This window comes from Strigops habroptila, chromosome 11, assembly GCF_004027225.2.
Source record: "Strigops habroptila isolate Jane chromosome 11, bStrHab1.2.pri, whole genome shotgun sequence".
Lineage (NCBI taxonomy): Eukaryota > Metazoa > Chordata > Aves > Psittaciformes > Psittacidae > Strigops > Strigops habroptila.
Genome location: NC_046360.1, coordinates 35,585,305 through 35,609,098, shown reverse-complemented (window position 1 = coordinate 35,609,098; position 23,794 = coordinate 35,585,305). Strand labels below are relative to the sequence as shown.

The window sequence follows — 23,794 nt, the reverse complement described above, 5'->3', positions numbered from 1 at the left end:
GGATGGGGCAGCCACAGCTTCTCTGGGCACCCTGTGCCAGCACCTCAGCACCCTCACAGGGAAGAGCTTCTGCCTAAGAGCTCATCTCAATCTCCCCTCTGGCGGGTTAAAGCCATCCCCCCTTGTCCTATCTATAAATAGATAGCTGTCCCTACCATTAGAGTATCCCTTCTATTATTTGGTGTTTCTTTGTCCCTGTTGTTAGGTACATAGCTAGATTTGGAGTGGAAAACATGCATCTAGAGTCTTATTTTCCCCTTCAGTAAGGGAATAGTGTCAGAACTTGGGGCTTTGTATGACATGATTATCAAGATTAATGGTGAGTTTTGAGTAGTGAAATTGTGTTTTCCTTTATGATATTTTGTGCTATGATTTTTTTCCCCATTCTGTATTAGATCCCTACTAAGCTAAAAGAAGCATTGAAAACCTCCAAGGAATGCATAGAAAAGCGTCTAACAGAAGAACAGAAATTGGTAACGTCTGCATTTCTTTATTTCCTACAGACATTTAATTTCCTCTTATCACTTTTACATGGGGAAAGTGAGTTTTTACTCAGAAGAGATTTTGAGTAATAAATGCTTTCATCAACAGATTGGCCTTCCCAAAAATGCAGTATCAGGAGGTGTAGAACAGCTGTTGACTGTGTGGCATTTCACTGTTTTAAGCGATGCTTCACAGGCAGCAGCTCCTAAGTTAGGGGATCGTGTTAACTGAAGTGCGAGGCTTCATCCTCTACCAGCAACAGTAAAGATAAAAACTAATAATGAAAAAAGAACTAAATATGCAAAGTGACTGCAGGAAGTTTTCTTGTACCCCAAACATATGCCTTTTTTGAGAACATTTAAGATCTTAACACAGTGTTTTCCTGGTTTTCCCTTCATTTTGAAGATTCACCAGCACAGAAGGCTGACAAGAGCTCAATCTCATCATGGCTCTGAAGAAGAAAAGAAGAAAAGGAAGATCTTAGCACGGAAAGTAAGCAATCTTTGAATAGGTTTCCCACACAGAAAAAACGTGTATATATATATGTGTAAATATATTTAATATTTAGCATGCACAACCACAGGTATGCTGCTCTGTTCTGTCCTGTGTTTTTCTGTACTACTTCCTGATTCTTTTCACTTGTGTAGCTAGGCAATGGACTTCTTAAGAAGTCTCAGTTACAATGGTAGCTGGCTTGCGTTTTGGTTTAACCTGTTTGAGGTGGCTATATGAAACCAGTGAACCTCATACACAGATGACAACCCGTGCTGCTTCCTGCTGCCCGGTGAGGGTACTGGAGCCTTTTTCAGTCTGCTCCTGCATCACGCTGCTTGTGTTTCCCTCCCTTCCTTTTTGGTGTGTTGGTTTTCTGCCTCTGCCTTGTGGTCAGAGGGCACTGGAGTTGTTCCGGTTGCTGCCTGGAGTTATTTAAGTGCAGAACAGCCTTGTTGCTGTTGTCATCATGGGAGCATGTGTTGGGGATGGGTAGAGATATGTTGGCCTTTAGTAAACCTTGTGTGATACAGTGGATGGCTGTTACAAATCTGTGTGTCTGATCAATGTTATAATGGAAAGCAATTTATTAATTCCAATCTTTTGTTTCTTCTGCTCCATTTTAAAGAAGTCAAAACGCTCTGCCTATGAAAGTGGGGAAGAACACTCAGCAAAATACAGCAACTCAAATAACTCAGGTAACTACAGAGAGAAGAGCTTGCTTCTACACAGCTATGGCAATGTGTTTGTTGTTGCTGTCATTTTTCTGGCTTAAAAGACCCAGGCTCACCATCAGTTCACACATTAATATTGGACTACCAAAGCCTGATACCACTGGTTTGGGTATTTAATAGTAGATAAATCAAAGATTTATCTATTGTAAAACCATTATTTATCTATTATTAAAATATTGTCAGTGTTAGATTTTCAGCTGCCTAATTTAAAGCAACGTGTCCTCTCTTCTGTGCTCCATACCTCAAAAAAACCCAGTCTATTCATTCTGTTTGATATTTGAGTGTAATAATAAGATCCATTATTTGGGCCATTTAATAACACAGCCTTTGGGGATAAACTGTATTCTGTAATACAGAATGATTATGGGTGATTTGTATTCTGTAATAAGGTGTTAAGATGAATGAGAAAATTATCTGTTTAATTGCTGCTTCAGTGCCCCATTCTAAAACAATGGGGCCTTTGAAAGGTCTTCCTTTAATTAAAAGGAATGGTCAGTACTGTGGAACTCTGAATTGGCTAAAAAATGCCCAGAAGCAGCCTACTGTGCAATAGTCAGTTATCAGAGTAACTTGCGGCGTGCAGCGACTGACTGAAAATCATCTCTTAGAAGGAGAAATGAGCTGCCATCCATGCAGTGGCACAGCTCTTAAGGAGAACAGAATTTGGACGCTGAAATCCAACAGCCTAAGCAACAGAAAAGAGATATTTCCCATTGAGGAGTACTGTTAAGTGTGCTGCTTCTGTGTTTGGACCTCCTCTGGTAGTGTGTACTGTAAAGCCTCTGTGTTCAGATCGGGTCTTAGTGGCACTGCTCCTGTGAATGGGGATCCTTCCCAAGATTTCAGTGGAAGCAGGATTGGATCTTCCCTCAATAAAACTGGCCTGTTTCCAACAATGTGTCTTGTCTGACTGTTGAATTTTAATGTCACAGCTTTAGTTACTGTTGTTTTATTTAGCAGGCTCTGGGGCGAGTTCCCCATTAACATCTCCATCATCCCCCACTCCGCCCTCTACAGCAGGTAAGTTCAAGACTCATTACAGTGTCTCTTTTTGGTTTTCTATTCCCCCCCTGCTCCTCAATTGTGGGTGTTATTCCCAAGGATGGTTGAGGGATGGTGGTTTTCAAAGATGGAACACGGAGATGACATTTATCTTGTGTCAGTCAGAGCATGGGCATGTTCCCTCTTTTGAGGGCCACAGAGAACCTTTTAATACTGTTCTTTTTCATTGAATAACCTTTCTTGAGATATACATGATATGATTTATCCCACCGAGTGTAAGTCTGTATTACTCCAGGCCTACCAGCATTGCTACTTTCCAGACCTTTCTGGGCCTCATGTTGCAGTATGCATTTGTTGTGATGTTAATGGTCTGTTGACTCTGAAATACTGTTTGTTAATCCTTTGTTTCTGTGTATTGTCTCTTTACACCTCTATGCTGGGATGTAGTTTTGGGATTTTGGGGTGTGACAAATTCAGTGGCTTGGGCTGCATAAATCTCCCCAGTTTTGCTGCAGCCCATTGATAACACCAGTAGAACTGGTAGAAACAAGTTAAAAGACTGATTTGAGTTAAAAATAATATCTTTATTATCTGTGGCCAGTTCTGTTTTCCAGTTTGCTGAGTAGCTGTGCAGACAGTTTTGCTAATGTTTAGGACAAGTGGTGGGAAGTGGTGAAGAATCTGATTGAGTGGGCAATAGAAATGCTGATGAAAGATTGATTACAAATCTGAATATTGAGTGGTAGTGGATGTGGTTCAGTCTGAAAAACCAGAACAGGAGCACTGGCAAACATTAACAGCAAAATGTGTGAATGGAATACATTTCTAGAAGGGAAGCAATCCGTAGCATTGCCATCATATGACTCACGCCATATGATTTCTATTCCCAAGAACTTTCTGCACAGCACAACTCCTTAACTAAAGCAATCAAATTTGTGTTTGCTGTGGATGGTCTTTCAAAGGACACTGCAGCCTGTGTGATGTAATTCAAATCAGTCATGCTGAAATGCAAATGAGTCCTTTCTCCTTCGAGCTGAGGGTATGCTGAAGTGTAGGTTTTATGAACTGACTTCTCCCAGTTAGTCTAAACAAGATAATTACAGTTATTGTGTGGCACAATAACAGTGCTGTTCTCTGGGTGTCCTGGCTCTCGGCTGGAGGGTTTATTTCAAGTTCTGTGTGTTTTAATAAGGAAAGTAGCTGAAAATGCAAAAGAAAAGCTCATGCTTCCAGAAGGGACAGATGTTTTGAAAACAACTTTTTCCCTGCAATAAAACCACCTTTTAGTTACGTTTTAACTTGAACCTGTTGGAACTTGGTGGAAAGCTTTTTCAAGTTGTGAGCTTGTGATGTAGGTTTATGTGTAGATGTGGCTCAAATGGCTCAAGTTTGGGCTCAAAACTTGTCTCTGTTGTTCAAACTCATGGTGATTTGTGGTGACGAGCCCTGCTTGACATGGTGCACATGGCCCTCCCTGCATTCAAATCGGAAGGTGCTTTAATGTGCTGATGGCTTTGATCCTTTTGATTGTGTGTGAGGGCAAGTGTTACAATTTCAGGAATGCTTTTGTGAGTAGAATTCATAGAAGAAACTTCAGATACTAGTTCTGAGAGAAAGCTAGCGTGCCTGATTTTTGTCACCAGGAATGTTGCAGTTTTAGCTAGTCTAAGCAAGTATGCTGTTACTGACTCGACTTGCCCCATGGTAGGATTTTCTTTGTGACACGTGATGCATCTATAGCTTGTACCTCTCTCTTCCAGTTTCCTTGTACTTACTAAGGATACTAACCTGTAAACCAAAATTGCTTGTGGGTATCAGTTTGGTGAGATGACTCTCAAAAGGGGAATGAATGGGGCTTTCAGTCTGGCTTTGTGCTTTGGTCATGGTTGTGTTAGAATCATGGCATCTCAAAACATCTTGCTGATACAATGCCATGGCAAAATGAAAGCTGACATGGAAAAGTGTACTCAACAGTAGCTCTTGCCCTTGTCCTGGCCTGTAACCAACCAAACCAATGTAGTGTATGGGTATGTGCCAAGCCAGCAACACTGACCAGAGGGGCTCCAGGCTGAATGCCCTGGGGAAGGAACTTGTTCAGGGGGTTTCTCACACGCTGAGAGGTGCTTTGCCTCTGGACAAAGACCTTGTGAGACTCAGCTTCCAGCAGAACATGCTAAGAAATAAAATGCTGGCTTCTAGCTTCAGCTGTAGGATTCAGTGCATGAGCTGCTTCGAGGGGAAGGGTGTCCAGTAGAAACTTAGGCTCTCATGGGCTTTTTTCATTGACTAGAATATTTTGGGCTGTTTTTTTCCCGCATACTCAGCTAAATAACATCTTTGAAATACACTCTTTAGATGTGGCAAGTGATTCTAATGTAACTTCCCATGTTTCTTCCTTGATTGTTGATTCTTTTTTTCTCTGCTAGCACAATTTGTTGCTTCCTTGAAAATCTGTTACTTTTCCTTGTGGCTGCGGCCTAGGATCAGAAGGGACGCAAAGCACTGTGGTATAGGTTATTTAAAACTTTAACACATCTTCTCTAAATCCAATAAGCCCATAAGATACTAGCAAACTTCCTACAATAGAGAAGAGTTTGGAGGGTGCCATTTTTGCTTCCCAGAGCTTCCCTTTGGGAATCAAGTGAAAGAGTTGTACTTCAGCTATTTTTCTTCTGTGCCAGTTGTTCCGAGTCCTTCAGTCTGACATATGTTTCATAGACACCCATATGGTGCGTCTTTTCTGCCCTTCACCTTTCTGTAAGACAATTTGAATGCTTTAGTACGTGCTCTTCCTGAGTGTCTCTGACCCATGCAGCGTAAGTGTAAATACAGGTGTTAATACAACAAGAAGTTCCTTGAACTGAATGGATTTCGTCTTCTATGGCTAATCTTCCAGTAGATTTCTTGATAAATGTCTCTTAAATGCACCTTAATCCTGTAAAGCTTGAATTACGGCATGTGCACCTGAAAGCATGTGTGTGTGTTTGTTCATCAAGTATAATAATGCTTTCAGCATGGAAAATTGTGGTTCATTATTCAGAATCATTACTGCATATGTACCATGAAGTAGTTCATCTGTTATCCTCAGAGTTGTCAGTGAATAAGAACGTATTGATTTTTGTACTAACTTTTCAGCTAACAGTATCTGTATTTGTCACTTTGATACGAGAACCGGGTGATTAACTTGTGTCCTCTCTTTTTTTCTGCTGTCTTCAATAGAGCATGCATCATTTTGAACGTGAATTTTCGGAAAAGTAAGCTAATGCTGATTTCTCTCTTTAAAGATGCTCTGTTTCTGTGTGGGAAAGTTGAATGCAAAACCTGCACTTCCTTAGGATTGGGAGGGAATAGAAGAAAAAGATCTGAACATTCTGATGGATTATTTTAACGAAATACAGCATCTTTAAAAACTCTCTCACTAAAATGATTTTCTTTGCACCCCATTCTCAGCCAAGTGTTTAATGCTGCTTGCACAATTACTGTCACTTTAAATTCATAATGAAGTTTTTGTTTCAATTCAGGCATCAAGTTTACAGCATCTGATTTACTTCCTATTCCTTTTAACACACTCTTTTAACAAAAATGTCCCTGTAAAAAACCCTTGGTAAGTTCTTGTTTGAGTGTTTTATTCTTACAACTGCATGAATGAGTAAAATGTGTGTTTGCAGGCAACTTCTTCCAACATATGTATTAGAAAGATATAGTGATAACTGAGCACTTGTCTCAAATGTGGGTTTTTTTTCTAGTAAATAGAAAAATATTTCACTGTTGGGAAGAACAGTTTAATCTGTAGATGTAATTGCATATGAGAACACAAATGTGAACTAAGATTTCCTTTGCCCCTCTCGTGTCAAGAAGGGAAGGACAGCTTGGTTTTGATTGACTGAAATGAATGGATTTGAAGATTTCCAGAATCATGCCCTTAATTAATAGGTTCAATATGTGATGCTCATAGTTAGTCAGATACCATTCTAAGAACTGTGTGTATTGATGTTTTAAAGCAGAGCTCAGGTATAAGAGTATCATTGTCTGTAATTAGTCTCCCAAGACTTTAACTGTGTGATGTTGTCAGCAGCTCAATTTCAATAATAGTGAGGAATTTAACCATTTTCCAGGAGGGAAGGTGGCCTCTCCCCCTACTTCTCTGTCTTTTCTACCCCCATGGTAAAATAACCAGACCAAAAGTTGAAGGTAACACATGGAATCTTGGCCTAACAATGCTTAGTGATCCAAGCACTTTGTGGCTTTTTTCCCTGTCTGTCATATTCTTTCACTGAATATGTAACTGTTGTATTTGTGTTCCATGCAGACCCCTGGCCACTTTTCATGGTCATTCCCTATTGCATCTTGTCCAACTACTTGCATAGCCTCTTCAGCCTCACCTTGCAATCCCAGCCAGAAACCTTGTCTTTGTTCTCTGCACTTCTTGCATCACTTGCAGCCGTTTCGTCTGTGATGAGCTGATCTTGGCTGTTTTACAGCAGTTCATCTGATCAGTTTGGTGCTAGCATTGCAACGCCAGTCCTACAGCATTCTGCTTTGGCCACTTTAACCACAAAAGTGATTACTTGAACTGTTCTTGGTCTTGTTCTTCCTTTGGTAAAGCGTCACATTTTGCTTTGCTGTGCTTTGCTGACACACTCTACACACATGAGAAACAGGAGGACTCTGACCTACAGGATGGTTTTCCAGTGTTTCTAATAATAAACTGACCTACATGTTTGGCTGGTGTAAAAAGTAGGGTTACAGAAGTTCAATGGCCCCAAAGCATCAATGTACAACTTATTTCAGTCTGTGCTAACATTGTGTAATGTAATTACTGAAGAGAGCAGTTGATCCACATGCAACAGGCATGTTAAATTGTTTCAGTTGCTCTCTGGTATTTCTACTAGGACTTGAGTATTTCCTCTGGAAGGGAGGACAGTGAAGACAAACCCAATATGTACTTCCATGTTGTGTTGTCACAGGTTTTCATGCCAATGAAAATTTCTCCTGAAGAGTTGGAAGTGCTACAATCACAGCATGTATTAATGTACACTGGCAAAATGGGATGCTTTGTGTTAATACTCCGCATTTTGAGCTTATTCCCGTATGGGAGAAGTCTCTCTTCAAACACTCGTACAAACAGAAATTGAGGGAGCTTCGAGTTACGACTTTCATCTAGTATAAATGCTTTTTCTTTCAGTTACAGAAGTTACTTTTTTCCTATTACTTGTTAGTCTGAGAGCAAGTGTTTGTTAGTGAGGAATTAAGAGAAGTGAAACACAGAGAACATTGCCCTCTTTATTTTCCATAGCTGATCTTTATCCTTCATCAAATACCTCTTGAGTCCGTGTGCCATAATGTCAACTGCTTGATATTTGCTTGCTTCACAGCAAGCAGTTCTACTTCAGTAGAACTGAACCATAGGCTTTTGGTTGGCCTCATGTTGTTGTTCTTTGTTGTCCTTTAGTATCACAGTTGTTGCCACTTACCTGTGTATTCCTGTTTGTAGGTTAGAGCTACCAGAAGTGAGTGTTAGACTATAGGTGACATTTGTGTCTCTAAGTCTTACTATGGAATAACTAGATCTAGATGATCTAGATGATGGAGTTAGAACTATTTGACAGTGAATTTTAAGGTATTAATCATTATGCCCCTACTCATTCCAGAATATGACAAGAAAGGTCCATCATTCCCCATACAGCGGGTGATGGGCTGCAAATGCCACCTTCACGTGGATGTCTTGTGGAATGGCACATGGTCACCTCTGAAGCTCTTTATTCTTAGTCCTACCTGGATCTTTGGTTGTGTAGAGAGTGTAGTGCAATGTGCAGCAGCAGAGTTGCACAAGAGCAGGGGCAAATAAGGCCACTGCCTGGATCTGAGCTGCCAGGAAGCACCTCCATGCAGGCCCTCGCTGCTGGGCTAGCTGCCTGTGTGCACCAGGGAGTTGGGATGTGGAGGCTGGGGCAGGATGAGCAGCATGAGAGGGATGTGACTCAAAAAGCACGGGTCAGAGTGCAGAGATAACTGGTGGGAACTCAGAGGCAGGCAAGGGGTGTGAGTGGCAGATTGTTGTGATTCATTCAGCCTGTGGAACAAGCATTTGTTATAACATGTTTGGAGAAAGTCAGTACTGTGGAAGTGTAAAGCACTTCCAGAAAACTCTATCTGCAGTTAGTACCTAAAAAAGGAGTATAATCCAACCAAGCAGTCATCACAAATACTACAGTGATGTGGTTGGTCCTAAGAACGCAGTTAGTCATGTAAATAAGAACAGAGTGAGATTTACTTCCAGTCTTTGTTACTGTTCATGACCCAAAGAGCAAACTGCTTCACTGGGGGCAAGCAAGACAAGCTGAAGCTGGGAAGTCCTGTTGAGTGATCTCGTGTTTGAGTCATGTTTTGCATCCCCCAGTTCTGAGGCACTTCAGGCTTCCTGTCAGAGGTGTCTCAGATGGCACGACCCACCTGCAGATAGAGGGATTTGATCACTTTGACATTTTTCATCTGTTCTGTTCTTCACACTCCATTGGCATTTAAGGGATGACGTGACTGGAGCAGGACTGACCAAGTCCAGCTCAGCAGCCGCAGTGCTCTGCAGCAGGACCTCCAGGGCGTAATCAAACTACATCTTCTCTCCTCAACTCAACAGGAGCATCATCGATACCCCCAGCACCGCCACCGCCACCCCTGCCACCAGCAGCTCCTCCTCCTCCGAGTACAGAGGTGCCAACGCAGCCAAGCCCACAGCCTGATGTCAGCACAAGCCGAGGAGCCTTACTCAGCTCCATTCAGAACTTTCAGAAAGGAACTCTGAAGAAAACACAGACCTGTGACTACAGCGCTCCCAGGATCAGCTGAGGCCGCTGGGCACACCAGGATTGAATTCCCTCTCCCCCTCCTGTGCTGTCTTGGAACAAGACCCTCCTGACCAGTGACTGATCCACCAGCACATTGTCACGCTGTAGCTCCGTTTACTCTGTTTCAGCTTTCCTTGAGTAGCAGCCCTGCCCTGGCTGAATTGCGTTGCCACGCTGCGATAAGTACTCTCCATTCTTCACTTGGTTTCAAGAACATTACTCTCTAGCTACAGTTTCAGGGGTACAGCAACTTCTATACAGCTGAACAAAAATCTGAAAATAGGAATTGCCATGATCATGGTGAATTAATGCTTTTTTTTCCTAGCTCTGTTCCACTCCTTTTTCCAAATTACAGGTCTGTAGTTTTAGCCTGCTCAGTTTTTCAGCTCTTTTCATGCATTTGTAACTCATCTTAATTCTTGCTGCCTTGAATCAGCAAGTTTTGTTTTTAGATAATCCAACCCCCCCCAATCCTTAAATCGTACTGCACAGGTGAGGGAACTGGAGAATTAAATCTTATTCCCACCCTAGTTGCTGGTGGAGTAAAAACGCTGTCTCATTAAACTTGTTTAAATGGCCATCCTACCTGTAACTCTAAGGAGAAGTGTTTTTAAATGAGGAAATGAGTTGAAAGGGGAGTTAATAGGGCACTGGGATATTGTTCTTGATTTAGTTAAATGCAAAGTTACTTCCAAATTAATTCTACAGCTTAAACTTTATTGAAAGAACCTTTTTTTGATTTAAAACCTTAAACAAATTGCACTTTAAAGGATTATAGATAATCCATTTTTTTAAATTCAAGTACATCCGTGTTTGTTACTATGCAGAGAATGTCTGTACAAAGTTTCATGTAACCTGTGATATCCAGTCATTTTTATTAAAATGTTAATGGAATTCCTCCAGCAGTGTGGTGGTGGGTATGTTCACCCAGGATTGCACCTGAAGCCAGGCTTCCTAAGAACCTAACAGCAGTTCTGCGAAAGGGAATACCCTGAAAGGTATTCCTGGCCCTTCATGGAAACAGGATCCAAGCTGTTCTGCTACTTACAGAGGTAAGTATGTCTCCTCTCCAACAGTTCACTGGAAAGCCACCCTAGCCAGGGTTTGGAGCAAGCCAGGCTGATACAGGCAGCTCTCTCTGTACCAGAAGGTGCTGAACAAAGGCCAGCAGAGCCCTCCCTGGACTGAACGCCGGTGCGCAGCCGTCTGCTGAAAGGGTTCTGCCACTTCCCCAGCTCTCCAAACACCATCTACACAACTGCTGCTTCAGAGCTCAGCGAGTCTGAGTAAAATAGCTTATTTTGCACTGTAAGAACTACAGTTTGAGCATGCTGTTGTTAGCCCATGTGATGAGTTTTAAACACAACAGAAACGCAAAGCATTTTTATCACTGTATGTGCCTGCTAGTAAAGAAGAATTGTGTAGTGTTTCCTGTCACATACTGAAGAGGATCTTTATTAAATAAAGCTCTTGCGCAGAAGCTTTCCTGCATGAGCAGAGTGCTCGGAGTGCAGGGCCAAAGCCCCTGTGTGCAGGCAGCAGAACTTAACTGCTGAACCACCAAGTGAAGCTTCACTCACTCCTGTTTGATCCTTCACCCCTAATAAGCCTTGTGACCTGGGCTCCTAGGGAGCCACAGCATTCCAGGGCTCGCCTTGGGGCCTCCCCTTGCTCACTGCAGTTCTTCCCTCAGCCACCACTACAGCCAGTTAACGCAGCTGGTCTGGTAATTAATTACAAGCCAAGCAGAAATGGAGGATTTCTTCCTCACTCTGAGTACTGCTGAACAAACAAGCATGACCACATTGTTGCTTATATGACATGTGGCTTAGAGGGTGACCCTGTATAAACATCCTGGGAGGTCACCAATACATTCCCCACTATACAAAAGTTCATATAACTATACAACAGAAGTTATGCATACAACTTGCCCAACAACATAAACACTTCGTAAAGCAGGACTTTAAAGCATGTATTTACAACTTAGATGTTCAGTACTTTCTTCACTGCAAATATTATGTCCTTCACTTGAGGTGTGCTGCTATCTTCTAAGATTTTTGCATAGGGCATAGGAACATCTGTACCAGTAACACGCACAGCTGGAGCATCCAGGTAGTTAAAGGCAGGTCCTGAAACAAGAGAGATGTCAGGCTGCTATACATTATGGTTTTCTCTCAATTCAATTTCTAAACCTTAATCTGTTCAAACAGTCTTGTTCCTATAGCTCTAATATTCCAGAGAAAGCTGTTCCTGCTTGTTTATCTTCATGCACTATGGTTCGGGCAAAACAATGTAAAGTTCCTGGGATAAGGATTACTTGCAATGAAGATGAGCTGGATCCACCTTGTGAAAAAATCTTAGAGCAAGACATCTAGGTCCAAGCTCCTCAGATCTAGAACCCTGACTTTGTATTCATCCGGCTTTATCAAGAAGTCATCAGGATTTAGATTAGAGATTGAGATCAACACATGTAACTGCAAAACTTCCATGTACCTTCCATGATCCTGGCACAGATTTCAGCTCCTACTCCAAATTGTGGCCAACCTCCTTCTACGGTTATTAGATGGTTTGTCTTCACAATGCTGGCTTCCACTGCTTCAATATCCATTGGTCGGATGGTACGCATGTTTATAACCTGGGGAGAAAAAGAAAGACTCTGAGTTTTGCTACAATCTAAGCCTGTCAGTTACTACTTAATAAAAGGGTAACGGTGCCCTTTAGCACTTTCATCTATTCTCACTTTGAAGACAAGACTTAACATTAATAACATTTCTAACTTTTTATTCTGGCAGAGACTGTGAGGAACAGTTTCTGGTGGCTCCTGGAAAATCCTTGGTAGGCGAGTCTTGCTATGTCAAGATCCAACCATACTAACACACACTGTCATTGTTCTGCTTCCCATACAGCTGGGTCACTCTCAAAATCATCAGTAGTTCTGCCTTAATTGGGTGATGAAAAGGTCAGATGCAGAACCATGAAATGCCTGTGTTGTTAAGGCATTTACAAGACTTTTTTTTCCCCACTTCAGGAAAAGAGAAAAGCAACAGAAATCTCACCCACCTCACACTCTACACCTTCTTTGGCAAGTACAGAAGCTGCTTCCAAACAGTGTCCGACAAGTCTTGAGTGTGACACTAATGTAATATGAGTTCCTAGAACAGAAACAAAGGTTAAAAAATAATCCCCTAAGATTTAGAAGCAATTTTTCTAGACTTCAAGCTCCTTTCAAGTTAATGTTAGGATATCCTAGGAAATTTAAGTTCTTAGGTTCATTTGAAACGCTCAGTATTCTGTGCCCACACACAGCATGAAGAGTGGCAGAAGCAGGACTCTGCTAAGACAAACTTTACCCTTTAATTCAGGGAGCTGAAGAGATACTTAAGACAGTTTTCAGATACATACTAAGGTGAGGAAAAGAAGTTTTTCAGCCATCGTGGAACAATTCCTTTGGAAGGTTATAGTTTTAGGTAAGAGAGAGAATAAGGTGATCTTTCTTTATATGAGCAACAGACAATAAAGCACTCTACTGGATAAAGTAACATTTCAACATTTAACATCTGAAATACTTCTCTGTGCCTTATGACAACCATATTCTGAAGAACTATGAGGTTAAAAAAGGTCTCCAGGCAGTTCAGTTAACAAGGAAATAAACTATTCTCGGCTTACCTTCCCTTTCTATTTTAGCTTTTCCAATTGGAATAACAAAGTCCTTTGACTGTGCCTGCTCAGACAGTTCAAAAGGAACACCATACAGCAACTCATTTTCCAGCATCACAACTAGAAGAAAACATACATGGATTAATGTGTATGTCTGCAGGCACGGGGCTGTCCTGACACTAACAGTACTGCAGTAAACTCACTCATTGTACTAAACCCATCGGGCAACAAGGGCTTGAGTATGTTTGCAGAAGCAATTAAAATAAATCAGTCTTTACTTCATACAATCCCAGACTGGTTTGGGTTGAAGGGACCTTAAAGCTCATCCAGTTCCAGCCCCCTGCCATGGGCAGGGACACCTTCCACTAGAGCAGGTTGCTCCAAGCCCCTGTGTCCAACCTGGCCTTGAGCACTGCCAGGGATGGGGAAGCCACAGCTTCTCTGGGCACCCATCTTTATCCTTTTTAAGCTCTTTACAACAGGTTCATAAATGCTTCTAACCTTCCTGATTGACACCAAACCAGCACTAAAGATATGTAGCTGTGGCAACAGCACAAAATTAATCTACTGCTAATAAAAGAAGTGACTGTTAGGAAAACAATAAATACTTCTGTGCTTTTCTAAGTACCCTGAACCTGCAGTAAAGCAATCTTGAGTGTTTTAAGGTTTAATAATCTTGTTTCATTTTAAATGGGGCAGGAGGGGAAAACAGTCATTTTTTTTCAGGATCAGATGCTAGGTATTGCCACGATCTGCCTGTGCTCACCTGGATTATCATCCCGGATGGCTGCTTTCAGCAGACCTTTGGCATCTTCTGAGCTCCAAGGACTAACAACTTTCAGTCCCGGGCAGTGCCCATACCAAGCAGCGAAGCACTGGGAGTGCTGTGCGGCCACTCCAGCTGCTGCGCCGTTGGGGCCCCGGAAGACGATGGGAACACCGATTAATCCTGCAGACATGTAACAGGTCTTGGCAGCCGAGTTTATGACCTGATCAATTGCTTGCATGGAGAAGTTGAACGTCATGAATTCACACACCGGTCTCAACCCCGCCTATTAAATACGTTTATGTATATTAGTATATTTTAACGTAGAAATAGGTTTAATTCTTTAATTTGGAAGTAGAGGAATGCACATTTACAGACCATAGCAGCACCAACAGCAATTCCTGCGAAGCCCATCTGAAAGAGAAGGAAACCAAGGGGGTAAGTGCTGGGGGCGCAGGTAAAGGCAGCATCAGGACAAGAGACAGGACAGCCTCACCTCTGAGATCGGAGTGTCGATCACCCTCTTGTCCCCGTACTTCTTCCAGAGGCCCCTCGAGATCTGGAAGGAGAGAGCACTCAGCGCCCGCCTGAGGCCCTTTCCCGGCCCGGTAATGGCACCAACGCACCTTATAGGCGCCATCGTACTGAGCCACCTCCTCGCCCAGCAGGAAGACGCGCTCGTCCCTCTCCAGCTCCTCATCCAGCGCCTGGTTCAGCGCATCCCGCACCGTCACCTGCGAGACATCGGCAGCCGGTGGGGCAGGGCCTCACCTCCCCTGAGGGGGCGCGAGCTCTTTTCCCCCTACTCCCCACAACCCCTCCTTCGGGCTCGCCGTTACCTGTATGGCGGCGGGCGCGGAGAGGCGCAGCCCCCTGCGCTGCTGCTGCTGCAGCAGGCGGCCGGCGGCGCGGCCGTGTGGCGGGATGCGGGTGAGGCGGGCTCCGAGCGGGGCCAGCTGCCGCAATGCCGTCGCCGCCGCCATCTTGCCCGTGTCCTCTAGCTCCCAGCGACCGTCGGCGCTACCGGTGACGCCGCGGCCCCGCCCCGCGCGCCTTGGCGAGCCGCCTACCCCCCCCCCCCCCCGCGCTCTCGCGAGAACACGCGGCGCGGTCTTTAAACGCTACTTCCGGTTCCCCCTCAACGGTAGTAGTAGTAGTAGCAGCGGCGGCAGCGGCTGCGCCCGCCGGGGACCATCGTGCGCCCGCCCCGCGCTGAGGGGGAGGCGCATGGCCCGGGGCGGAGCGCCCCGTCCGCGGCCACGGCTTCGCCCTTCGCCGACACGGCTGCTCGGGCCGCGCCGCTCCCACCCCGCGCGGGGACCCGGCCGGAGGCCCTGAGGGGAGCGGCGCTCGGCGGCGCCCGCCCCTCGCCCCACCGACGTGAGGGGGTGCGGCCTGCTGGGGGCGTGGCTTGGTCAGGACACGCCCTCGCCCCGTCCCCGCCCGCGCTGGCGGCTCCGCTCCGCGCTCCCGTTCCGCTGTCTCTGCCGCCGCCGCCGGGCTCTGCCTCAGCGCCGGGAGTCGCACCCGTGAGTGCCGGGCAGGGGCTGGGGGGCGCGGGGCCGGGCGCCCAGGGGGCGGGTGGGGTGCCCGCACCGCTGTAGGGCAGCGCGTTAGGGTGGGACGGCCCCGACCCGGGGGGGTGTGAGGGGCAGGGCACGGGGTTGGGCTCCCGGGGTCTTTTCTGTGCCGGGGGAGGGCTGCGGGATATGATAGCGGGGACCCAGTGTTAGGGTCGGGGTGGGACAGCTGGTGCGTGGGTCCTGCTCCTAGATGGGGCGGGGGAAGGAGCTGGGGTGGGAGACAGGGTGCCCGGCGGCGATCTCTGGCAGGGAGGGTGGGGATATGTGGGTCTTGCCCCACGTAGAGAGGGGAGTGGGTTCCTCTGCCCCACCGGGAGAGGAGGCAGAGCTGGGTCACTGGTTTGCGGTGGGGGAGAGGGTGTGGGCTCTTGGGTCACTTGCAGGGGGGAGGCAAAATGTCTGGGTTCATTTCCAGCATCTTTGCTGAATCATTGTGATTCTGGGGAGAGTCCCTCCACCATGAGCTCGCTGGTTCCTCTGTGATGGAAATTAGTCCTTCCCAGCTCCTGCTGCAGGCCTGGGCCCCTCTCTGGTCTGGGCTCATAGGAGGGATTTCTGCCCCTGTCTTGCTGCATTGCTCTTTGGTCCATGCTCATGCTGAGCCCCACTGGTGAGTGCAGGGAGGCTTGGTGTTTCTGACACCTGCCTTCCTCCAGAACTGTTTGGAGACACATTTCCACACAGAACCAACTACTGATTAGTTCCAAAGAAGCAAAATACGTGGGTAAAACCCAACTGTTGTCAGGGGTGCTGGAAGCCCGGGTGCCTTGGATTACTTCAGCAGCACAGGGCCAGCAGGACCAGGCTAGATACTTGTATCTTCCTTTGGCTCTCGTGAGAGGAGAGCCCAAATGATACCGTGATGTGGGCTCTTCAGACTAGCAATTAAAATAAAAGTTTGGAACCTGGACTTAAACCAGGATGTAATAGAGCTCCTCAGGGGAGGGAAGGAAACTTCGGGAGCTTGGAATTTATAGTGAAGCAATTAGACGTGAAGGAGTGAGAATGCTGAGTGGCTGGTGCGAGCGTTTTTCCCTCCTGTCTGGGGTAAAGACTAAGTATTAGTTAAAAAAAAAAAGAAAAGCAAGAACTAAGTTAATTTTTAATAAACTACTAGTTGTTATAAACTTGACATGTGTAGAGGGTGATGGGTGCTTTCTGTAGTGAAGCTGATCTGCTTTGCCAGAAGGTTTGGTAACTGGTTGTTTTAAGAGCTTGCCTCCTCCTCCCTCCCTTGGTTAGGGTGGCAGAGTGTTGAAGCCTCGTGGGTTCACTCTGCAGACTTGTCTTGCTGTACAATGTGGTGGAGTGCAGTCATCTCTGGTGCTAGTTAGTTTTTGTCAGTTCAGGTGAGTCACTGATAATGATTTATAATAAAAACTCGCCTTTCAAATGTTATGACTGGCTGGGGAATAAAAAGGTTGTCTCTGTACGGTGTAACTGTGCTGAGGGCAGGAGTTTCTTCTCATCTTTGGAGATCTAAATGTGAGAGGTAGGGAGCTCACTAAGTGGGTGAGTAGCTTGAAATACCAAGTGTATTTATCTGTATAAGTAGAGGCCCAGCTTTGCTCTTTTTAAGTTGGCATTGGTAGAATTCCTATGAACTCTATGTTGACCTAGAAATCTAAGATAATTATTGAGGTTAAACAATTTGTGTGGAGGTTAAACAGCTTGTGGTGTTATACTGATACCAAACTGTCCATTGAAGATGGTGCCACAAGTAAATCCTTTAATTCTTTTGTTGGAAAGACTAGCTGAAAACCATTCAGAGCAAACCAGGTGGTGCATGACTCTTGACTTTTAACTGTTAGGTCTATTTCTGCTCCTCTTTCAAGTATCTGCATGTGGTGCCAGTGCAGTGGTTTTCTCCAGATGCAGTGTGTAGCCTGTGGCCTTGACCAACTGCAGTGCACATGGGTCCCAGCAATGCAAACACTGGGGAGTGCTGCCAGCATCCTCTGGCCTGCCTAAGCCCATGTGTGCGTTCACAGATGCAGAAATTCACCAGATTCTTACTGGCTTTTGCTGAATTTCAGCTTGTAGAATGGTTGCATGTTAGCAGCTCTGCCCTCGGAGAAGCCCCGCTGAAGTTGATGGGAATACCTGTTGTAGTAGTGTTGCTTGTGAAGAGCCTTGTGATCCTCTGAGTCATAACATATGAAATAAGAGTGAGCATTTTATAAACGCAGGTATTCAATTTGGTGTAGTAAGTATAAAATGGTGACTTGGGTCTTTTTTCTTCAAAGGTACTTGCTTCTCATTGTGTCTTTCTAGTTTGGGATGTGCTTGGCTACAGCAGCAGCTGTAATGACCATGTTAGCGCTGTGTATCTTCTCCCTGCTTGCAGAAGCAGCTCAACGAAAGCAGGACTGTGGTTTCAGACAATCAGTGTGCTTCTGCTCTCAACAAAGAGTGACATCCCGTTTGGCTTAAATGGTGTCAGCGGTTTGTCTGGCTGAATTTCATCTTACATGACTATTTCTTATGGTTATTAAAGGCAGGTTGTGTTGGGATATGGCTGTGTGTCATCTCTTATCTGCTGTCTGGACATGAGTAGCCACATTAGTGAAGCTGTCCCTGGGTGCACTGTGGTGCTGTCTGACACAGGGACAAGAGCTGGCCTGAGGCTGTGCATCCCAGGGCACGGATGGAGTGTGCCCACCCCCACAGATGCACCACATTTCATTCAGGAAGAACATCAAGCATCGTTGGAAAGGTGTACATCAGGAAGGATGCACGTCCTTATCCTTCTGGTGACATGCGGTGCTAGTCCTTACCTCGGGTTGCACCCGAACAGAGTTATTTTTGCCTGTAAAGTTGTCTAGAAATTCAGAGCTCCCAGGCAGATGAGGGAAGTTGTGATCACACTCAAGCATTTTAGGGAGGCCTCCTGGTGTCATCCCCTTGCATTGTGTGTCCCGCTCCAGCACAGGCTTTGCCAGGGAGGTTTGTGTGTGCCCAGTGATTCCGGGTCCTTACGCAAAGGTAGTGAAGGTTTCTCAGTGCCACTCCTATGTCGAGAGCTGGGTTTGCTTCAGCAAACTGCTTGTAAATTATTCACTCCAATGTTACGTAGCAGTGCTGTGATCAAAGATTAGTTCATGCCTCCATACAGTATCATCTGTTTCTTGCCCTGATAGTCTTGATTCATCTGTAGGGTGGATTTAGATGCTGACCAAAATAACATAACTGATGGGCATCTGTCTGTGAAATATTCTGATTATGTAATTGCAGTTAATTTTATTAACACTGCAGATCTCCTCTATCATGATGACTAGGGAAGTTTCTGGCTGGCTGCATCAGTTCACTTTCAAGTGAATGTTGCTTTGACTGTCAGAAGCGTGGACCAGTCTCTCCTATGGTTTTAATGCATCTATGTGTTACACTGGTGGTGTGCTTGACCAGAATAACACCTGGAAGTGCTGGAATTGAAAAGGCATGGGCTACTGATAAAAGTTCATGGGCTGTACTTGAATGACAATCCCAAGTAAAGAAAACCTGAATGAATTCACTTCTTGATTTGTGAGCAGTTTAAATAATGTAATTACAGAGGTTGGCAAAAGAGCTGGCATTCCAGGTTTATCTGCTGTTGGGCTGTGCTTTAATGTACCTTCTTGAGGCATGCTCTGTCTCTAATTTGTTAAAATAGGATCCTGGTATGACTAGTTCTGTATCTGACTATTCCTTAGTCTTCTGTTGTCTCACCTCATGATTTTCATACAGTGATTTGGGTTTTTCTACTCTTTAATACATCTGAGGCTGTGCTCGTGCTGCCGGCCCCTGAAGGCTGGACCTGCTGGACCCTGTTGTATCCAGGCTGTGGGTTTAGATGGGATAACACAGCCCAGAGAGGTGGGATGTGCTGCCTTGTCGTCTGGTGAATGAGGCCAGCCTGGTTTGCTAGGAATGAGGATGGCAAGTCATCTTTTTGGTTGGGAACTAACTGTGAACCTTCAGTTGGTTTGGAATGTAGGGCTCTGGCTTGGCTCGATCTTTGTGCTGCTTTTAGCTGGGTGGCTGTGTGTTGAAGTTTGCTAGTAAAGAGGATGGAAGCAGAAGTCTTGGTAACTGTGTGGTCTGTAAGATGTAAAAATAAACAAAGCTGAGAAGCTGTACCCTACTTAAAACAGACTGACCTAAATTTCCAGCAATTCTAGCAGCGAGGCAGGCTCTGGGTAGGGATAAAGGCTTATTAGTGACTGGCTTCTGGTCTGTTCATCACTTGACATGGTTGGCAGGCCACCTTTGGAAAACCTCCACTGGTGTCTGGAGTCATTCACTCCCCACCTCAAGTTGCACAACCCAGGCTGTGGATTTCCCTTGGTGTGCTTGTGTGGAGAGAGTCCCCTTGTTATGCAAGTCAGCAGTTCAGGGACAGGGAAGTCAGAGCTTGAACCACTTCTCAAATTGCTCTTGTTGGGGCGTTGTTGAAAACATGTTTGATGTCCTGTGGCTTGTCCCTGAAGAGGTTTCTTTTGAGGGTGTGTGTATGTCTGTGAAGTCCATTCATATTGTAGTTTAATGTTCTTGCTATCAATTGCAGTTCTCCACTGCTGAATTATTAATTCTACAGAGATATTTTTTTTGCTTCTTGCTGTTCATTGACTTTCATGCTTGATTTATTCTTCTGTGCAGTTTAAAACCGGAGCATGGGAGTTCTGACAATATTAACAGCTCACATGTATGACCAGTGGTGGCTAAATCAACTTTTTTAATTGGGAAAAGGACATCTGTCTTTCAAAGTACTCACAGTTTCCCAGGTGGAAGGCAGTCTGGGAATGTCTGTTATCCTCAGAAGCAGATTGCTTGTCATTTAACAAAACTGGGATGGTCAGACAGCCGGTAGAGTGATTACCCATGTGCTCTGGAGGCAGTCCTGTGGGTAGCATGAAGGGAGAAGGTGGGAAAAGCATGTTTGTAGATTCCCCTGCTCATGTGGGTTTGTAGCTGAATGCTCTGCTGGCAGGGAGCCTGCCTTTGATTAGGAAGCATTCCCCTTGCTTGTTCTTGTAGGTACTGATGGTCTGCCATGTTTTGTTCTTTGTTTTGTGTTTTTGCGTGTGTTTTTTCCTGCAGGGAGATAAGAGGAGGTGAATCGTGTACGCTTCCAGCAGCCTTCTGTTAAACTTGGAATACCACAGTTCAAGCAATTGAACAGATGGATAATGGAGACTGGGGATATATGGTAAGTGCGTATGGAGCCTGTGCGCTGTGCGGTACAGCTGGGCTTTTGAGACCCTGCAGTAAGAGTCCTTCCAGATCTGTCTTGGGTAGATGCAGAGCTTCAGTCATGTGAGAAGAAAAGCTTTGCATGTTACAACAGCTTACTTACATTCTCTGGAGTGCTTCACCTTGCGTGCTGTTTGTGGGGAGAGCTCAGGTTCATGTTTCCTAGGTGCAGTCAGTGAGTACTAAAGTGATGCCTTAAGCTCACTGTTACCTTTTTCCTAACACAAAGGCAGAAAATAGTGCTTCCTGCATGTGATCTTAAGGACTTTGTCATTTTATTTATGAAGGAAAAATATTTTTCCTTGCAAACTCTGTCTCGAACTAGACAAATGCCTCTTTTTTTCTTCTTTTCTCCTTTTCTAAACATTCTGCTGCCATGCATATGTCTCTTTTCTCTGTCTGGCCTCAGTCCTAGTTGTTAGGGTTGGCAGCCAGATGGGATTTATGTTCCTTTCTCTCTCGCTTCCTCATGTGCTATCTGGAAGCTGATGCAGACTGGTAGTGCTCTGCCTCCCTCTTCTACACAGCATGCTCATTTGCTAATAAATATTTCTTTTTAGACTTAAAAGCTGAAAGTTCTTTTTTTGTTTGCTTGTTTTAATGACGCCTCTGAACCAGAGCATGAATTATTTTGATTGTGAGCTCTTGTTCTGGTGTCTAAACTTGCACTGTCATCCTGTTTTGAGGGAGAGAAAGAAGCTTAGGACTTGTTCAGCTGATTTTTTTCTTTCTTTCTTTTTCCTTTTATTTTTTTTTTTCCCCTTTTTTGTTTGTTCTAGAACGAGACAGATTGTAAAAGTAAGGAACACTGCAGGGCCTCATTCAGACTAACTTGTTCTTCAGGAAATCTCTCTGTTCTCATTTCCCCATCTGTAGAATAGGAAAAAAACTTGTTGCCCAAATGCAAAACTTGCTTCTGTGACAGCAGCTCAGTTGTTAAGATTTCTAAAGCATTCTGGAAATGTGCATTCTGAATGTTAACTATCACCCTGTCTAGTTGCCAGTTGTGCCTTGTTGCTAGGTGGCTTGGATTCGTTCGGGTTTCACCACTGCTTAAAGGCTTCGGATGGGAGAAGTGTGATTCTCTCCAGAGCCTGCAGTTCTCCAACAGTATTTGCCATGCGTGTCAGTGAGGTGATTGAATCTTCTTGTGGTGGCTTGATAAACTCTGCAATTTCTCTCTTTCTAGATGACTGATCCAGTCACGCTAAATGTGGGTGGACACATGTATACGACATCCCTCACAACTCTAACGAGATATCCTGACTCAATGCTTGGGGCCATGTTCAGGGGAGACTTCCCCACTGCCAGGGACTCTCAGGGCAATTACTTTATTGACAGAGATGGACCACTTTTCCGTTATGTTCTTAACTTTTTAAGGACCTCAGAGCTCACTTTGCCACTGGACTTCAAGGAGTTCGACCTGCTGCGGAAGGAAGCGGACTTCTATCAGATAGAACCACTCATTCAGTGTCTTAATGACCCCAAACCGCTGTATCCCGTGGATACCTTTGAGGAGGTGGTGGAGCTGTCCAGCACCCGGAAGCTTTCCAAGTACTCCAACCCGGTGGCTGTAATCATCACACAGCTCACTATCACCACAAAAGTCCATTCGTTACTGGAAGGTATTTCAAACCACTTCACAAAGTGGAATAAGCATATGATGGACACCAGGGACTGCCAGGTTTCCTTCACTTTTGGGCCATGCGATTACCACCAGGAAGTGTCGCTCAGAGTCCACCTCATGGAGTACATCACAAAGCAAGGCTTCACGATCAGGAATACCAGAGTTCATCACATGAGCGAGCGGGCCAACGAGAACACAGTGGAGCATAACTGGACTTTCTGTAGACTGGCACGGAAAACAGATGACTGATTCTGGCTCCCCAGGAGCCACTTCAGTGATTAGCAACTTAACTGGACACTAATCCCAAGAGAGTCTGGATTTTGACTAAAGCAACAATGTGGGCTTTTTTTTATACGACTATTTATTGTTTCTCTGTAAGGACTGGAGGAGTTTCCTTCTCTAGCAGCTCTGTCCTTTTGTCCTGTTCTGAAAAGAAAACCGTGCATGTGCCTGTTCAGTCAAGACACCTTTTTTGTTTGAAAGAGGGAGTCCGAAGAATTAGTCCAATAGGGTATTTTATGTCATTAACACAATTCTCTGACTCAAAGTGCTAAAATTACCTCTGTTTAAATGGTTTCTAATCCATCTAACGCGATGACACTGGGAGCAAGAAACAAAAAAGAATTTAAAATGCAGTTGGGGAAAAGCTGCTATCATGTAGACTAATTTAGTTTCTAAATCAATAAACAGTATTGTAATATTCTAGGAAAACAAATCCCCCCTTTTAAAAGTACTTGATAAGTACAGTTTCTTACAGTTATGACAACTGTTTCTTTCTATGCATATAAATCAAGCAACCAAATATTATCTGTAGCCATGGAAATATGATTAGAAATATTTATATTGGATTCTAAATGCAAAATGTCCCTGTGGTAGAATTCATATTTTTAATGCCTGGTGCAATATTATTCCCAAGTGTAATGCCTGCCAGCAAGAAGCTAATAAAAATGTGAAATACAGAATACTAGTTTGTATTTTGTTTTTGTCTTCTAGAACTTTAATACTTAAAAACCTAAAACCAGCCAACTCAAACCCATCCAAACCCTGTTTTTCTGTGCTGTGGAGTAGTTCAGATGCTCTGATAGGGCTCCATTCTCCTCCATTACTGATGCACTTTGTGCCTTTTTATATTAATTAGTTGATTCAACTGTCCTCATTACAGAAAAAGCTTGTGTTTTGAGAACTGCATTAGGACTAACAGGAAGATGCCAAGTATTTGTCCTGGCTAAAGGGGTGGGGATGGAGGCGACACAGAGCCTGAGTAGCTGCTAAGTAGCGTTACCTGGTTTGTCAGTGATTTATCTAATGACTTTATAGATAGAATTTTAACTGTGGAGTGCTGTTGTTGATATGTTCAAGTGAAGGCACTCAAGTTC

General features: G+C 44.5%; 3 protein-coding genes across 14 annotated transcripts in view; 2 read left to right on the top strand and 1 right to left on the bottom strand.

The window, feature by feature from the left end:
* The window catches only part of PXK (PX domain containing serine/threonine kinase like), a 36,974-nt gene extending 26,813 nt beyond the window's left edge, over window positions 1–10,161 (top strand). For 2 of the 8 annotated variants that reach the window (XM_030502080.1, XM_030502086.1), the window contains 5 exons: window positions 396–473; window positions 889–975; window positions 1,604–1,673; window positions 2,667–2,729; window positions 9,349–10,161. In XM_030502080.1, coding sequence (XP_030357940.1) covers window positions 396–473; window positions 889–975; window positions 1,604–1,673; window positions 2,667–2,729; window positions 9,349–9,557 — 507 coding nt within the window. In that variant the 3' untranslated portion in view covers window positions 9,558–10,161. Of the gene's footprint in view, window positions 1–395; window positions 474–888; window positions 976–1,603; window positions 1,674–2,666; window positions 2,730–5,930; window positions 6,316–9,348 lie in introns of those variants that run through there. The other 6 variants (XR_003993843.1, XR_003993842.1, XM_030502082.1 and 3 more) reach the window with 6 other exon arrangements.
* PDHB (pyruvate dehydrogenase E1 subunit beta) lies at window positions 8,965–15,348 on the bottom strand. 2 transcript variants are annotated; one of them, XM_030502087.1, is made up of 9 exons: window positions 14,819–15,348; window positions 14,606–14,713; window positions 14,476–14,538; window positions 14,358–14,393; window positions 13,980–14,265; window positions 13,223–13,333; window positions 12,617–12,708; window positions 12,050–12,191; window positions 8,965–11,685 (listed from the first exon to the last, which is right to left on the bottom strand). In XM_030502087.1, the coding sequence occupies exons 1-9, from the start codon at window positions 14,960–14,962 to the stop codon at window positions 11,540–11,542; spliced, it is 1,128 nt and encodes a 375-aa protein (XP_030357947.1). In that variant the 5' UTR covers window positions 14,963–15,348; the 3' UTR covers window positions 8,965–11,539. The 2 variants fall into 2 exon arrangements, with proteins under 2 accessions (XP_030357947.1, XP_030357948.1); XM_030502088.1 differs by lacking the exon at window positions 8,965–11,685 and adding an exon at window positions 11,692–11,984 and having other exon boundaries at window positions 12,018–12,191.
* Window positions 15,096–23,382, top strand: KCTD6 (potassium channel tetramerization domain containing 6). Of its 4 annotated transcripts, XM_030502091.2 has the most exons (4): window positions 15,348–15,508; window positions 17,910–17,998; window positions 20,639–20,747; window positions 21,981–23,352. In XM_030502091.2, exons 3-4 carry the CDS (start codon window positions 20,721–20,723, stop codon window positions 22,665–22,667), a joined length of 714 nt encoding a protein of 237 aa, XP_030357951.1. In that variant the 5' UTR covers window positions 15,348–15,508; window positions 17,910–17,998; window positions 20,639–20,720; the 3' UTR covers window positions 22,668–23,352. The 4 variants fall into 4 exon arrangements, with proteins under 4 accessions (XP_030357949.1, XP_030357951.1, XP_030357952.1 ...); XM_030502089.1 differs by lacking the exon at window positions 17,910–17,998 and having other exon boundaries at window positions 15,096–15,508; window positions 21,981–23,382; XM_030502090.2 differs by lacking the exons at window positions 15,348–15,508; window positions 17,910–17,998 and adding an exon at window positions 18,005–20,462.
* The last annotated feature ends 412 nt before the right edge of the window (window positions 23,383–23,794 follow it).

Coding starts and splice junctions, on each gene's coding strand:
- KCTD6 (XM_030502089.1), top strand. CDS start 20,721: ATGGATAATGGAGACTGGGGATATATG. Junction 20,748..21,980: donor ATGGAGACTGGGGATATATG/GTAAGTGCGTAT, acceptor CTCTCTTTCTAG/ATGACTGATCCAGTCACGCT.
- PDHB (XM_030502087.1), bottom strand. CDS start 14,962: ATGGCGGCGGCGACGGCATTGCGGCAGCTGGCCCCGCTCGGAGCCCGC. Junction 14,394..14,475: donor TCGACACTCCGATCTCAGAG/GTGAGGCTGTCC, acceptor CTTCTCTTTCAG/ATGGGCTTCGCAGGAATTGC. Junction 13,334..13,979: donor CATCCGGGATGATAATCCAG/GTGAGCACAGGC, acceptor GTTTTCTTCTAG/TTGTGATGCTGGAAAATGAG.